This window comes from Ascaphus truei, chromosome 6, assembly GCF_040206685.1.
Source record: "Ascaphus truei isolate aAscTru1 chromosome 6, aAscTru1.hap1, whole genome shotgun sequence".
Lineage (NCBI taxonomy): Eukaryota > Metazoa > Chordata > Amphibia > Anura > Ascaphidae > Ascaphus > Ascaphus truei.
The window spans coordinates 136,737,857-136,755,636 of NC_134488.1; the positions used below are offsets into that span (position 1 = coordinate 136,737,857).

Consider the following 17,780-nt stretch of genomic DNA (forward strand, 5'->3'; position numbering starts at 1 on the left):
CTGTGACACTTATATTACGCTGTGATTATTACTGCTGTGACACTGTTATATTACGCTGTGATTATTACTGCTGTGACACTGTTATATTACGCTGTGATTATTACTGCTGTGACACGGTTATATTATGCTGTGATTATTACTGCTGTGACACTGTTATATTATGCTGTGATTATTACTGCTGTGACACTGTTATATTATGCTGTGATTATTACTGCTGTGACACGGTTATATTATGCTGTGATTATTACTGATGTGACACTGTTATATTACGCTGTGATTATTACTGCTGTGACACTGTTATATTACGCTGTGATTATTACTGCTGTGACACTGTTATATTCCGCTGTGATTATTACTGCTGTGACACTGTTATATTATGCTGTGATTATTACTGCTGTGACACTGTTATATTACGCTGTGATTATTACTGCTGTGACGCTGTGATTATTACTGCTGTGACACGGTTATATTATGCTGTGATTATTACTGCTGTGACACGGTTATATTATGCTGTGATTATTACTGCTGTGACACGGTTATATTACGCTGTGATTATTACTGCTGTGACACTGTTATATTACGCTGTGATTATTACTGCTGTGACACTGTTATATTACGCTGTGATTATTACTGCTGTGACACTGTTATATTATGCTGTGATTATTACTGCTGTGACACTGTTATATTACGCTGTGATTATTACTGCTGTGACGCTGTGATTATTACTGCTGTGACACGGTTATATTACGCTGTGATTATTACTGCTGTGACACTGTTATATTATGATGTGATTATTACTGCTGTGACACGTTATATTATGCTGTGATTATTACTGCTGTGACACTGTTATATTACGCTGTGATTATTACTGCTGTGACACTGTTATATTATGCTGTGATTATTACTGCTGTGACACTGTTATATTACGATGTGATTATTACTGCTGTGACACGGTTATATTACGCTGTGATTATTACTGCTGTGACACGGTTATATTACGCTGTGATTATTACTGCTGTGACACGGTTATATTATGCTGTGATTATTACTGCTGTGACACGGTTATATTATGCTGTGATTATTACTGCTGTGACACGGTTATATTATGCTGTGATTATTACTGCTGTGACACGGTTATATTATGCTGTGATTATTACTGCTGTGACACGGTTATATTATGCTGTGATTATTACTGCTGTGACACTGTTATATTATGCTGTGATTATTACTGCTGTGACACTGTTATATTACGCTGTGATTATTACTGCTGTGACACTGTTATATTACGCTGTGATTATTACTGCTGTGACACTGTTATATTACGCTGTGATTATTACTGCTGTGACACGGTTATATTACGCTGTGATTATTACTGCCGTGACACTGTTATATTACGCTGTGATTATTACTGCTGTGACACTGTTATATTATGCTGTGATTATTACTGCTGTGACACGGTTATATTATGCTGTGATTATTACTGCTGTGACACGGTTATATTATGCTGTGATTATTACTGCTGTGACACTGTTATATTACGCTGTGATTATTACTGCTGTGACACGGTTATATTACACTGTGATTATTACTGCTGTGACACTGTTATATTACGCTGTGATTCTTACTGCTGTGACACTGTTATATTACGCTGTGATTATTACTGCTGTGACACTGTTATATTACGCTGTGATTCTTACTGCTGTGACACGGTTATATAACGCTGTGACACTGTTATATTATGCTGTGACACGGTTATATTACGCTGTGATTATTACTGCTGTGACACTGTTATATTACGCTGTGATTATTACTGCTGTGACACGGTTATATTACGCTGTGATTATTACTGCTGTGACACGGTTATATTACGCTGTGATTATTACTGCTGTGACACGGTTATATTACGCTGTGATTATTACTGCTGTGACTGTTATATTATGCTGTGATTATTACTGCTGTGACACTGTTATATTATGCTGTGATTATTACTGCTGTGACACGGTTATATTATGCTGTGATTATTACTGCTGTGACACTGTTATATTATGCTGTGATTATTACTGCTGTGACACCGTTATATTATGCTGTGATTATTACTGCTGTGACACTGTTATATTATGCTGTGATTATTACTGCTGTGACACGGTTATATTATGCTGTGATTATTACTGCTGTGACACGGTTATATTATGCTGTGATTATTACTGCTGTGACACTGTTATATTCCGCTGTGATTATTACTGCTGTGACACTGTTATATTATGCTGTGATTATTACTGCTGTGACACGGTTATATTATGCTGTGATTATTACTGCTGTGACACTGTTATATTACGCTGTGATTATTACTGCTGTGACACGGTTATATTACGCTGTGATTATTACTGCTGTGACACTGTTATATTACGCTGTGATTATTACTGCTGTGACACGCTTATATTACGCTGTGATTATTACTGCTGTGACACGGTTATATTATGCTGTGATTATTACTGCTGTGACACGGTTATATTATGCTGTGATTATTACTGCTGTGACACTGTTATATTATGCTGTGATTATTACTGCTGTGACACTGTTATATTATGCTGTGATTATTACTGCTGTGACACGGTTATATTATGCTGTGATTATTACTGCTGTGACACTGTTATATTATGCTGTGATTATTACTGCTGTGACACTGTTATATTATGCTGTGATTATTACTGCTGTGACACTGTTATATTACGCTGTGATTATTACTGCTGTGACACTGTTATATTACGCTGTGATTATTACTGCTGTGACACTGTTATATTACGCTGTGATTATTACTGCTGTGACACGGTTATATTATGCTGTGGTTATTACTGCTGTGACACGGTTATATTATGCTGTGATTATTACTGCTGTGACACGGTTATATTATGCTGTGATTATTACTGCTGTGACACGGTTATATTATGCTGTGATTATTACTGCTGTGACACGGTTATATTACGCTGCGATTATTACTGCTGTGACACTGTTATATTACGCTGTGATTATTACTGCTGTGACAGTGTTATATTATGCTGTGATTATTACTGCTGTGACACTGTTATATTATGATGTGATTATTACTGCTTTGACACTGTTATATTATGCTGTGATTATTACTGCTGTGACACTGTTATATTATGCTGTGATTATTACTGCTGTGACTGTTATATTATGCTGTGATTATTACTGCTGTGACACGGTAATATTATGCTGTGATTATTACTGCTGTGACACTGTTATATTACGCTGTGATTATTACTGCTGTGACACTGTTATATTATGATGTGATTATTACTGCTGTGACACTGTTATATTATGCTGTGATTATTACTGCTGTGACACTGTTATATTACGATGTGATTATTACTGCTGTGACACGGTTATATTACGCTGTGATTATTACTGCTGTGACACGGTTATATTATGCTGTGATTATTACTGCTGTGACACTGTTATATTATGCTGTGGTTATTACTGCTGTGACACGGTTATATTATGCTGTGGTTATTACTGCTGTGACACGGTAATATTATGCTGTGATTATTACTGCTGTGACACTGTTATATTACGCTGTGATTATTACTGCTGTGACACTGTTATATTATGATGTGATTATTACTGCTGTGACACGGTTATATTATGCTGTGATTATTACTGATGTGACACTGTTATATTACGCTGTGATTATTACTGCTGTGACACTGTTATATTACGCTGTGATTATTACTGCTGTGACACTGTTATATTCCGCTGTGATTATTACTGCTGTGACACTGTTATATTATGCTGTGATTATTACTGCTGTGACACTGTTATATTACGCTGTGATTATTACTGCTGTGACGCTGTGATTATTACTGCTGTGACACGGTTATATTATGCTGTGATTATTACTGCTGTGACACGGTTATATTATGCTGTGATTATTACTGCTGTGACACTGTTATATTACGATGTGATTATTACTGCTGTGACACGGTTATATTATGCTGTGATTATTACTGCTGTGACACGGTTATATTATGCTGTGATTATTACTGCTGTGACACGGTTATATTATGCTGTGATTATTACTGCTGTGACACGGTTATATTATGCTGTGATTATTACTGCTGTGACACGGTTATATTATGCTGTGATTATTACTGCTGTGACACGGTTATATTATGCTGTGATTATTACTGCTGTGACACGGTTATATTATGCTGTGATTATTACTGCTGTGACACTGTTATATTATGCTGTGACACGGTTATATAACGCTGTGACACTGTTATATTATGCTGTGACACTGTTATATTATGCTGTGACACGGTTATATAACGCTGTGACACTGTTATATTATGCTGTGACACTGTTATATTATGCTGTGACACGGTTATATAACGCTGTGACACTGTTATATTATGCTGTGACACGGTTATATTATGCTGTGATTATTACTGCTGTGACACGGTTATATTACGCTGTGATTATTACTGCTGTGACACTGTTATATTACGCTGTGATTATTACTGCTGTGACACGGTTATATTACGCTGTGATTATTACTGCTGTGACACGGTTATATTACGCTGTGATTATTACTGCTGTGACACGGTTATATTACGCTGTGATTATTACTGCTGTGACTGTTATATTATGCTGTGATTATTACTGCTGTGACACTGTTATATTATGCTGTGATTATTACTGCTGTGACACGGTTATATTATGCTGTGATTATTACTGCTGTGACACTGTTATATTATGCTGTGATTATTACTGCTGTGACACCGTTATATTATGCTGTGATTATTACTGCTGTGACACTGTTATATTATGCTGTGATTATTACTGCTGTGACACGGTTATATTATGCTGTGATTATTACTGCTGTGACACTGTTATATTCCGCTGTGATTATTACTGCTGTGACACTGTTATATTATGCTGTGATTATTACTGCTGTGACACGGTTATATTATGCTGTGATTATTACTGCTGTGACACTGTTATATTACGCTGTGATTATTACTGCTGTGACACGGTTATATTACGCTGTGATTATTACTGCTGTGACACTGTTATATTACGCTGTGATTATTACTGCTGTGACACGCTTATATTACGCTGTGATTATTACTGCTGTGACACGGTTATATTATGCTGTGATTATTACTGCTGTGACACGGTTATATTATGCTGTGATTATTACTGCTGTGACACGGTTATATAATGCTGTGATTATTACTGCTGTGACACGGTTATATTATGCTGTGATTATTACTGCTGTGACACGGTTATATTATGCTGTGATTATTACTGCTGTGACACGGTTATATTACGCTGCGATTATTACTGCTGTGACACTGTTATATTACGCTGTGATTATTACTGCTGTGACAGTGTTATATTATGCTGTGATTATTACTGCTGTGACACTGTTATATTATGATGTGATTATTACTGCTTTGACACTGTTATATTATGCTGTGATTATTACTGCTGTGACACTGTTATATTATGCTGTGATTATTACTGCTGTGACTGTTATATTATGCTGTGATTATTACTGCTGTGACACTGTTATATTATGCTGTGATTATTACTGCTGTGACACTGTTATATTATGCTGTGATTATTACTGCTGTGACACGGTAATATTATGCTGTGATTATTACTGCTGTGACACTGTTATATTACGCTGTGATTATTACTGCTGTGACACTGTTATATTATGATGTGATTATTACTGCTGTGACACTGTTATATTATGCTGTGATTATTACTGCTGTGACACTGTTATATTACGATGTGATTATTACTGCTGTGACGCTGTGATACGGTTATATTATGCTGTGGTTATTACTGCTGTGACACGGTTATATTATGCTGTTATTATTACTGCTGTGACACTGTTATATTATGATGTGATTATTACTGCTGTGACACGTTATATTATGCTGTGATTATTACTGCTGTGACACTGTTATATTACGATGTGATTATTACTGCTGTGACACGGTTATATTACGCTGTGATTATTACTGCTGTGACACGGTTATATTATGCTGTGATTATTACTGCTGTGACACTGTTATATTACGCTGTGATTATTACTGCTGTGACACTGTTATATTATGCTGTGGTTATTACTGCTGTGACACGGTTATATTATGCTGTGGTTATTACTGCTGTGACACGGTTATATTATGCTGTGATTATTACTGCTGTGACACTGTAATATTATGCTGTGATTATTACTGCTGTGACACTGTTATATTACGCTGTGATTATTACTGCTGTGACACGGTTATATTATGCTGTGATTATTACTGCTGTGACACTGTTATATTATGCTGTGATTATTACTGCTGTGACACTGTTATATTACGCTGTGATTATTACTGCTGTGACACGGTTATATTATGCTGTGATTATTACTGCTGTGACACGGTTATATTATGCTGTGATTATTACTGCTGTGACACTGTTATATTATGCTGTGATTATTACTGCTGTGACACGGTTATATTATGCTGTGATTATTACTGCTGTGACACTGTTATATTACGCTGTGATTATTAATGCTGTGACACTGTTATATTATGCTGTGATTATTACTGCTGTGACACTGTTATATTATGCTGTGATTATTACTGCTGTGACACGGTTATATTATGCTGTGATTATTAATGCTGTGACACTGTTATATTATGCTGTGATTATTACTGCTGTGAGACTGTTATATTATGCTGTGATTATTACTGCTGTGACACTGTTATATTATGCTGTGATTATTACTGCTGTGACACGGTTATATTATGCTGTGATTATTACTGCTGTGACACGGTTATATTACGCTGTGATTATTACTGCTGTGACACGGTTATATTACGCTGTGATTATTACTGCTGTGACACGGTTATATTACGCTGTGATTATTACTGCTGTGACACGGTTATATTATGCTGTGATTATTACTGCTGTGACACTGTTATATTATGCTGTGATTATTACTGCTGTGACACTGTTATATTACGCTGTGATTATTACTGCTGTGACACTGTTATATTACGCTGTGATTATTACTGCTGTGACACTGTTATATTATGCTGTGATTATTACTGCTGTGACACGGTTATATTACGCTGTGATTATTACTGCTGTGACACTGTTATATTACGATGTGATTATTACTGCTGTGACACGGTTATATTATGCTGTGATTATTACTGCTGTGACACTGTTATATTATGCTGTGATTATTACTGCTGTGACACGGTTATATTACGCTGTGATTATTACTGCTGTGACACTGTTATATTACGCTGTGATTATTACTGCTGTGACACGGTTATATTACGCTGTGATTATTACTGCTGTGACACGGTTATATTATGCTGTGATTATTACTGCTGTGACACTGTTATATTATGCTGTGATTATTACTGCTGTGACACTGTTATATTACGCTGTGATTATTACTGCTGTGACACTGTTATATTACGCTGTGATTATTACTGCTGTGACACTGTTATATTATGCTGTGATTATTACTGCTGTGACACGGTTATATTACGCTGTGATTATTACTGCTGTGACACTGTTATATTACGATGTGATTATTACTGCTGTGACACGGTTATATTATGCTGTGATTATTACTGCTGTGACACTGTTATATTACGCTGTGATTATTACTGCTGTGACACTGTTATATTACGCTGTGATTATTACTGCTGTGACACTGTTATATTACGCTGTGATTATTACTGCTGTGACACGGTTATATTACGCTGTGATTATTACTGCTGTGACACTGTTATATTACGCTGTGATTATTACTGCTGTGACACGTTATATTATGCTGTGATTATTACTGCTGTGACACTGTTATATTATGCTGTGATTATTACTGCTGTGACACGGTTATATTACGCTGTGATTATTACTGCTGTGACACGGTTATATTACGCTGTGATTATTACTGCTGTGACACGGTTATATTATGCAGTGATTATTACTGCTGTGACACTGTTATATTACGCTGTGATTATTACTGCTGTGACACGGTTATATTATGCTGTGATTATTACTGCTGTGACACTGTTATATTACGCTGTGATTATTACTGCTGTGACACTGTTATATTATGCTGTGATTATTACTGCTGTGACACTGTTATATTATGCTGTGATTATTACTGCTGTGACACTGTTATATTATGCTGTGATTATTACTGCTGTGACACTGTTATATTACGATGTGATTATTACTGCTGTGACACGGTTATATTATGCTGTGATTATTACTGCTGTGACACTGTTATATTATGCTGTGATTATTACTGCTGTGACACGGTTATATTATGCTGTGATTATTACTGCTGTGACACTGTTATATTACGCTGTGATTATTAATGCTGTGACACTGTTATATTATGCTGTGATTATTACTGCTGTGACACTGTTATATTATGCTGTGATTATTACTGCTGTGACACTGTTATATTATGCTGTGATTATTACTGCTGTGACACTGTTATATTATGCTGTGATTATTACTGCTGTGACACGGTTATATTATGCTGTGATTATTAATGCTGTGACACTGTTATATTATGCTGTGATTATTACTGCTGTGACACGGTTATATTATGCTGTGATTATTACTGCTGTGACACTGTTATATTAAGATGTGATTATTACTGCTGTGACACTGTTATATTATGCTGTGATTATTACTGCTGTGACACTGTTATATTATGCTGTGATTATTACTGCTGTGACACGGTTATATTACGCTGTGATTATTACTGCTGTGACACGGTTATATTACGCTGTGATTATTACTGCTGTGACACTGTTATATTACGCTGTGATTATTACTGCTGTGACACGGTTATATTATGCTGTGATTATTACTGCTGTGACACGGTTATATTATGCTGTGATTATTACTGCTGTGACACTGTTATATTATGCTGTGATTATTACTGCTGTGACACTGTTATATTACGCTGTGATTATTACTGCTGTGACACTGTTATATTATGCTGTGATTATTACTGCTGTGACACTGTTATATTACGCTGTGATTATTACTGCTGTGACACTGTTATATTATGCTGTGATTATTACTGCTGTGACACTGTTATATTACGCTGTGATTATTACTGCTGTGACACTGTTATATTATGCTGTGATTATTACTGCTGTGACACTGTTATATTATGCTGTGACACGGTTATATAACGCTGTAACACTGTTATATTATGCTGTGACACTGTTATATTATGCTGTGACACGGTTATATTACGCTGTGATTATTACTGCTGTGACACGGTTATATTATGCTGTGATTATTACTGCTGTGACACGGTTATATTATGCTGTGATTATTACTGCTGTGACACGGTTATATTATGCTGTGATTATTACTGCTGTGACTGTTATATTATGCTGTGATTATTACTGCTGTGACACTGTTATATTACGCTGTGATTATTACTGCTGTGACACTGTTATATTACGCTGTGATTATTACTGCTGTGACACGGTTATATTACGATGTGATTATTACTGCTGTGACACTGTTATATTATGCTGTGATTATTACTGCTGTGACACGGTTATATTACGATGTGATTATTACTGCTGTGACACGGTTATATTACGCTGTGATTATTACTGCTGTGACACTGTTATATTATGCTGTGATTATTACTGCTGTGACACTGTTATATTATGCTGTGATTATTACTGCTGTGACACGGTTATATTACGCTGTGATTATTACTGCTGTGACACGGTTATATTACGCTGTGATTATTACTGCTGTGACACTGTTATATTACGCTGTGATTATTACTGCTGTGACACTTATATTACGCTGTGATTATTACTGCTGTGACACTGTTATATTATGCTGTGATTATTACTGCTGTGACACTGTTATATTACGCTGTGATTATTACTGCTGTGACACTGTTATATTATGCTGTGATTATTACTGCTGTGACACTGTTATATTACGCTGTGATTATTACTGCTGTGACACTGTTATATTATGCTGTGATTATTACTGCTGTGACACTGTTATATTACGCTGTGATTATTACTGCTGTGACACTGTTATATTATGCTGTGATTATTACTGCTGTGACACTGTTATATTATGCTGTGACACGGTTATATAACGCTGTAACACTGTTATATTATGCTGTGACACTGTTATATTATGCTGTGACACGGTTATATTACGCTGTGATTATTACTGCTGTGACACGGTTATATTATGCTGTGATTATTACTGCTGTGACACGGTTATATTATGCTGTGATTATTACTGCTGTGACACGGTTATATTATGCTGTGATTATTACTGCTGTGACTGTTATATTATGCTGTGATTATTACTGCTGTGACACTGTTATATTACGCTGTGATTATTACTGCTGTGACACTGTTATATTACGCTGTGATTATTACTGCTGTGACACGGTTATATTACGATGTGATTATTACTGCTGTGACACTGTTATATTATGCTGTGATTATTACTGCTGTGACACGGTTATATTACGATGTGATTATTACTGCTGTGACACGGTTATATTACGCTGTGATTATTACTGCTGTGACACTGTTATATTATGCTGTGATTATTACTGCTGTGACACGGTTATATTACGATGTGATTATTACTGCTGTGACACGGTTATATTACGCTGTGATTATTACTGCTGTGACACTGTTATATTACGCTGTGATTATTACTGCTGTGACACGGTTATATTACGCTGTGATTATTACTGCTGTGACACGGTTATATTACGCTGTGATTATTACTGCGGTGACACTGTTATATTCCGCTGTGATTATTACTGCTGTGACACTGTTATATTATGCTGTGATTATTACTGCTGTGACACGGTTATATTATGCTGTGATTATTACTGCTGTGACACGGTTATATTATGCAGTGATTATTACTGCTGTGACACTGTTATATTACGCTGTGATTATTACTGCTGTGACACGGTTATATTACGCTGTGATTATTACTGCTGTGACACGGTTATATTACGCTGTGATTATTACTGCGGTGACACGGTTATATTACACTGTGATTATTACTGCGGTGACACTGTTATATTATGCTGTGATTATTACTGCTGTGACTGTTATATTATGCTGTGATTATTACTGCTGTGACACGGTTATATTACGCTGTGATTATTACTGCTGTGACACTGTTATATTACGCTGTGATTATTACTGCTGTGACACGGTTATATTATGCTGTGATTATTACTGATGTGACACGGTTATATTATGCTGTGATTATTACTGCTGTGACACGGTTATATTATGCTGTGATTATTACTGCTGTGACACTGTTATATTATGCTGTGATTATTACTGCTGTGACACGGTTATATTATGCTGTGATTATTACTGCTGTGACACTGTTATATTACGCTGTGATTATTACTGCTGTGACACTGTTATATTATGCTGTGATTATTACTGCTGTGACACGGTTATATTATGCTGTGATTATTACTGCTGTGACACTGTTATATTACGCTGTGATTATTACTGCTGTGACACGGTTATATTATGATGTGATTATTACTGCTGTGACACGGTTATATTACGCTGTGATTATTACTGCCGTGACACTGTTATATTACGCTGTGATTATTACTGCTGTGACTGTTATATTATGCTGTGATTATTACTGCTGTGACACGGTTATATTACGCTGTGATTATTACTGCTGTGACACTGTTATATTATGATGTGATTATTACTGCTGTGACACTGTTATATTACGCTGTGATTATTACTGCTGTGACACTGTTATATTACGCTGTGATTATTACTGCTGTGACACTGTTATATTACGCTGTGATTATTACTGCTGTGACACTGTTATATTACGCTGTGATTATTACTGCTGTGACACGGTTATATTACGCTGTGATTATTACTGCTGTGACACTGTTATATTACGCTGTGATTATTACTGCTGTGACACGGTTATATTACGCTGTGATTATTACTGCTGTGACACGGTTATATTACGCTGTGATTATTACTGCTGTGACACTGTTATATTATGCTGTGATTATTACTGCTGTGACACGGTTATATTATGCTGTGATTATTACTGCTGTGACACGGTTATATTATGCTGTGATTATTACTGCTGTGACACTATGGAGATGGATGGTGCTATATCAGGGGGCTCAACTCCAGTCCTCAAGACCCCCCAACAGGTCAGGTATTAGTGATATCCCAGCTTCAGCACAGATTTCTCGATCAGTGGCCCAGTCAAAGACTGTACCACCTGTGCTGAAGCATGGATAGGCTGAAAACCAGACCTGTTGAGTCCGGAGGACTGGAGTTGAGAAGTGCAATGAGACCAGCCCACCCCGCCTTAGAGACGGCGGCATGTTCTATCCCAGACGCGTGCAAAGTGGGGGGCGCGGGCGTTTGCAGAGGTCCTGCGCTCCCCCAAGGCATTTAAATTAAATGCGACCTCTACTTACCGAGGTTCAGCCGGCCACAGGACGCGTGACCATGGCAACGCCACGTCAAATGACGCCGTGGGGTCACGTTGCCACCCCCCAAACCCCCGTGCGAACGTACTAAACTGTTCGATTTAGAATGGTCAGAAAAGCCGGCATACCAAATGCTGCTATAACTGTCTTAACTAGCGCAGCCCGAGGCCCCATTGGGAAACCGGAGCGTTGAGCAAGTAAAGACGTGTATTTTACCATTTGGTGTGCGCCGGCTTTTTTGATATATATATATATCCTGTGCACATCTATCTTTTGGTGTCCTCCTGCACGCTCTGTCCGGCACTGTGCCGTGGTAGTGACGGTCCTGTTCCACCTGTACAGCCATCAAGTTCATGTTTTACCCTACAGGTGCCGGCACAAGCCCCCTGCATCCTGGCATAGAGGTACCGGCACAAGCCCCCTGCATCCTGGCACAGAGGTGCCGGCACAAGCCCCCTGCATCCTGGCATAGGAGGTGCCGGCACAAGCCCCCTGCATCCTGGCATAGGAGGTGCCGGCACAAGCCCCCTGCATCCTGGCATAGAGGTGCCGGCACAAGCCCCCTGCATCCTGGCATAGGAGGTGCCCTAGGTAAACGTACATGAGGTGGGTGCTGTCCGAAGACCAGTCGGGTCGGTACTTGGCTCCCATCTCCAGCGCTTTGTCCCGCAGGTCGGACCGGAACGGATTCTGGAAGCCGCTGAGCACAAACACGGTGCCCTGCAGTATCCGACTTGTCTCCACGGGCTGGGGGGCTCCTGGGGACCTCTTGTGGGTGGGCTTCTCAGGAGGTGGGGGCTTCTTCACAGGAGGGACAGCAGCAGGCTCCGCTGAAGGAGAATCACAGGTGGGAGGTTATAACACTGCCACTCAGAGATTAGAGCGCAAGCTCTTTGGGCAAAACACCTCAACTGTGTCTGGATAAAAAGTATTATTTGGTACTATATTTAGAAAAGGATTTGTAAACGCCGGCACACCTTGTACTCAATGTACCAGACCATAAAGTTGTGTGGCATCAAACGTTGTCGGTGATCTAATCCTGTAGTAGATCCAGTTATGAAGCAGATTCAATAGGAGAGGCAGCTTTATTGCGGTTCCATAATCCTCAGGCGCGTTTCGATCCCAGCTCATCGGGGCTTAGGCTGGGACTGAAACGCGTAGGATTATGTAACCACAATAAAGCTACTTTTTCTTCAATCTACGAGCGCCCCCTGCCTCTCTACGTTGAATTTATTTTGCATTATAAGATTTTACCAACAGGCTTGGTGAAGTACAGCCAGCTGAGTCGAAGATGAAATAAGATATACATTGCAAATACAAATATCCGCCCGAGGCTTTGCTTTTATTTATCCTTTGCGCATATAACCTGTCCCCTTTTGATTCAGGGGGGGAATGTTTGACCCGACTACGTAAACGAAAGAAACGTTAGAACAGATTCAAATGAAACAGACCTAGGCCCTGGCTAAAATATAATCAAAACCGTCCCTTCTGCATTCATGAAAACCTAGGAAAGTATTGAAATGATCGGAGGCAGATCCGGGATCTCAGCGGAACGAATTACAGTGTTCCCGCAGAGCTAGAACTACCAAAGACCAATGTGGGGGAGTATATAGAAAAGGCAGATCCTTTCCAGCTTAGAATCCCAAGAAACGTCCATTCTTGGTTATCTTGGCTTTCTGCATCATTAAGGCCAGTCAGCGAAGTCAAACTTCCTGAGACAATAGAAACAGAGGCGAACCCTTCTGTTAGCACAGGGGGTCTCCCCTCCAGTCCAAAAGACCCCCCAACGGGTCAGATTTTTATGATAGCCCTGCCTCAGCACAGGTGGCTCACTCAGTCCCTGCTTCAGCACAGATGGCTCTATCAGAGGCTCAGTCTTCGACTGCCACCTGTGTTGAAGCTGGGATATCCTGGGAGCCGCTGGGGGCGCTCGAGGACTGGAGATGAGAAACCTGCTTTAGCCTGTTCTTTTAGCTGGAACCAGAAGAACAAATATGCAAAACAGTCTATGAAAATCAGCGCTTCATGAGAACGGAGATCTTCTAATCCGAATGGATCTGCTCTGTGGTGATCAATCATCATCTGGTCAGCCACCAAATGGACAATCTGAGTTACGAGGAGAGGCTAGCTAAATTAGATTTACATTAGAAAAGAGGCGTCTAAGAGGGGATATGGTAACTATATACAAATATATTCAGGGACAATACAAGGAGCTTTAAAAAGAACTATTCATCCCATGGGCAGTACAAAGGACTCGGGGCCATCCCTTAAGGTTGGAGGAAAGGAGATTTCACCAGCAACAAAGGAAAGGGTTCTTTACAGTAAGGGCAGTTACAGTGTGGGATTCATTACCCATGGAGACTGTGATGGCAGATACAATAGATTTGTTCAAAATAAAGGTTGGACATCTTTTTAGTAAGGAAAGGTATACAGGGATATACCAAATAAGTATACATGGGAAGGATGCTGACCCAGGGAGTAATCTGATCGCCAATATTGGAGTCAGGAAGGAATGTATTTTTCCCCTTATGAGATATCATTGGATGATATGACAATGGGGATTTGTTTGCCTTCCTCTGGATCAATATACTGTAAGTACGGATATAGGATAAAGTATCTGTCGTCTAAATTAAGCCTCGGTTGGGCTCGATGGACCTAGGTCTTTTTTCAAACTCTTCTGCAACCGCGACACTGCTTCCCACGCAACCGCGACACTGCTTCCCACGCAACCGCGACACTGCTTCCCACGCAACCGCGACACTGCTTCCCACGCAACCGCGACACTGCTTCCCACGCAACCGCGACACTGCTTCCCACGCAACCGCGACACTGCTTCCCACGCAACCGCGACACTGCTTCCCACGCAACCGCGACACTGCTTCCCATGCAACCGCGACACTGCTTCCCACGCAACCGCGACACTGCTTCCCACGCAACCGCGACACTGCTTCCCACGCAACCGCGACACTGCTTCCCACGCAACCGCGACACTGCTTCCCACGCAACCGCGACACTGCTTCCCATGCAACCGCGACACTGCTTCCCACATGCAACCGCGACACTGCTTCCCACATGCAACCGCGACACTGCTTCCCATGCAACCGCGACACTGCTTCCCACATGCAACCGCGACACTGCTTCCCACGCAACCGCGACACTGCTTCCCATGCAACCGCGACACTGCTTCCCACATGCAACCGCGACACTGCTTCCCACATGCAACCGCGACACTGCTTCCCACATGCAACCGCGACACTGCTTCCCATGCAACCGCGACACTGCTTCCCACGCAACCGCGACACTGCTTCCCACGCAACCGCGACACTGCTTCCCACGCAACCGCGACACTGCTTCCCACGCAACCGCGACACTGCTTCCCATGCAACCGCGACACTGCTTCCCACATGCAACCGCGACACTGCTTCCCACATGCAACCGCGACACTGCTTCCCATGCAACCGCGACACTGCTTCCCACATGCAACCGCGACACTGCTTCCCACGCAACCGCGACACTGCTTCCCATGCAACCGCGACACTGCTTCCCACATGCAACCGCGACACTGCTTCCCACATGCAACCGCGGCACTGCTTCCCACGCAACCGCGACACTGCTTCCCATGCAACCGCGACACTGCTTCCCACATGCAACCGCGACACTGCTTCCCACGCAACCGCGACACTGCTTCCCATGCAACCGCGACACTGCTTCCCACATGCAACCGCGACACTGCTTCCCACATGCAACCGCGACACTGCTTCCCACATGCAACCGCGACACTGCTTCCCATGCAACCGCGACACTGCTTCCCACATGCAACCGCGACACTGCTTCCCACGCAACCGCGGCACTGCTTCCCACATGCAACCGCGACACTGCTTCCCACATGCAACCGCGACACTGCTTCCCACATGCAACCGCGACACTGCTTCCCATGCAACCGCGACACTGCTTCCCACATGCAACCGCGACACTGCTTCCCACGCAACCGCGGCACTGCTTCCCACATGCAACCGCGACACCGCTTCCCACATGCAACCGCGACACTGCTTCCCACATGCAACCGCGACACTGCTTCCCACATGCAACCGCGACACCGCTTCCCACATGCAACCGCGACACTGCTTCCCACATGCAACCGCGACACTGCTTCCCACATGCAACCGCGACACTGCTTCCCACATGCAACCGCGACACTGCTTCCCACGCAACCGCGACACCGCTTCCCACATGCAACCGCGACACTGCTTCCCACATGCAACCGCGACACTGCTTCCCATGCAACCGCGACACTGCTTCCCACATGCAACCGCGACACTGCTTCCCATGCAACCGCGACACTGCTTCCCACATGCAACCGCGACACCGCTTCCCACGCAACCGCGGCACTGCTTCCCACGCAACCGCGACACTGCTTCCCACGCAACCGCGACACTGCTTCCCACATGCAACCGCGACACCGCTTCCCACATGCAACCGCGACACTGCTTCCCACATGCAACCGCGGCACTGCTTCCCACATGCAACCGCGACACCGCTTCCCACGCAACCGCGACACTGCTTCCCACGCAACCGCGGCACTGCTTCCCACGCAACCGCGGCACTGCTTCCCACGCAACCGCGACACTGCTTCCCACATGCAACCGCGACACTGCTTCCCACATGCAACCGCGACACTGCTTCCCATGCAACCGCGACACTGCTTCCCACATGCAACCGCGACACCGCTTCCCACGCAACCGCGGCACTGCTTCCCACGCAACCGCGACACTGCTTCCCACGCAACCGCGACACCGCTTCCCACGCAACCGCGACACCGCTTCCCACGCAACCGCGGCACTGCTTCCCACGCAACCGCGACACTGCTTCCCACGCAACCGCGGCACTGCTTCCCACATGCAACCGCGGCACTGCTTCCCACATGCAACCGCGACACTGCTTCCCACATGCAACCGCGACACTGCTTCCCACATGCAACCGCGACACTGCTTCCCACATGCAACCGCGGCACTGCTTCCCACGCAACCGCGACACTGCTTCCCACATGCAACCGCGACACTGCTTCCCACGCAACCGCGACACTGCTTCCCATGCAACCGCGACACTGCTTCCCACATGCAACCGCGACACTGCTTCCCACGCAACCGCGACACTGCTTCCCACATGCAACCGCGACACCGCTTCCCACATGCAACCGCGA

At 41.9% G+C, this 17,780-nt stretch overlaps 1 protein-coding gene across 4 annotated transcripts in view; it reads right to left on the bottom strand.

The window, feature by feature from the left end:
- XRCC1 (X-ray repair cross complementing 1) overlaps positions 1 to 17,780 on the bottom strand; it is a 91,542-nt gene that overhangs the window by 34,855 nt on the left and 38,907 nt on the right. For all 4 annotated transcript variants that reach the window (XM_075606439.1, XM_075606438.1, XM_075606441.1 and 1 more), the window contains one exon: positions 13,182 to 13,410. In XM_075606439.1, coding sequence (XP_075462554.1) covers positions 13,182 to 13,410 — 229 coding nt within the window. The remainder of the gene's footprint in view (positions 1 to 13,181; positions 13,411 to 17,780) is intronic.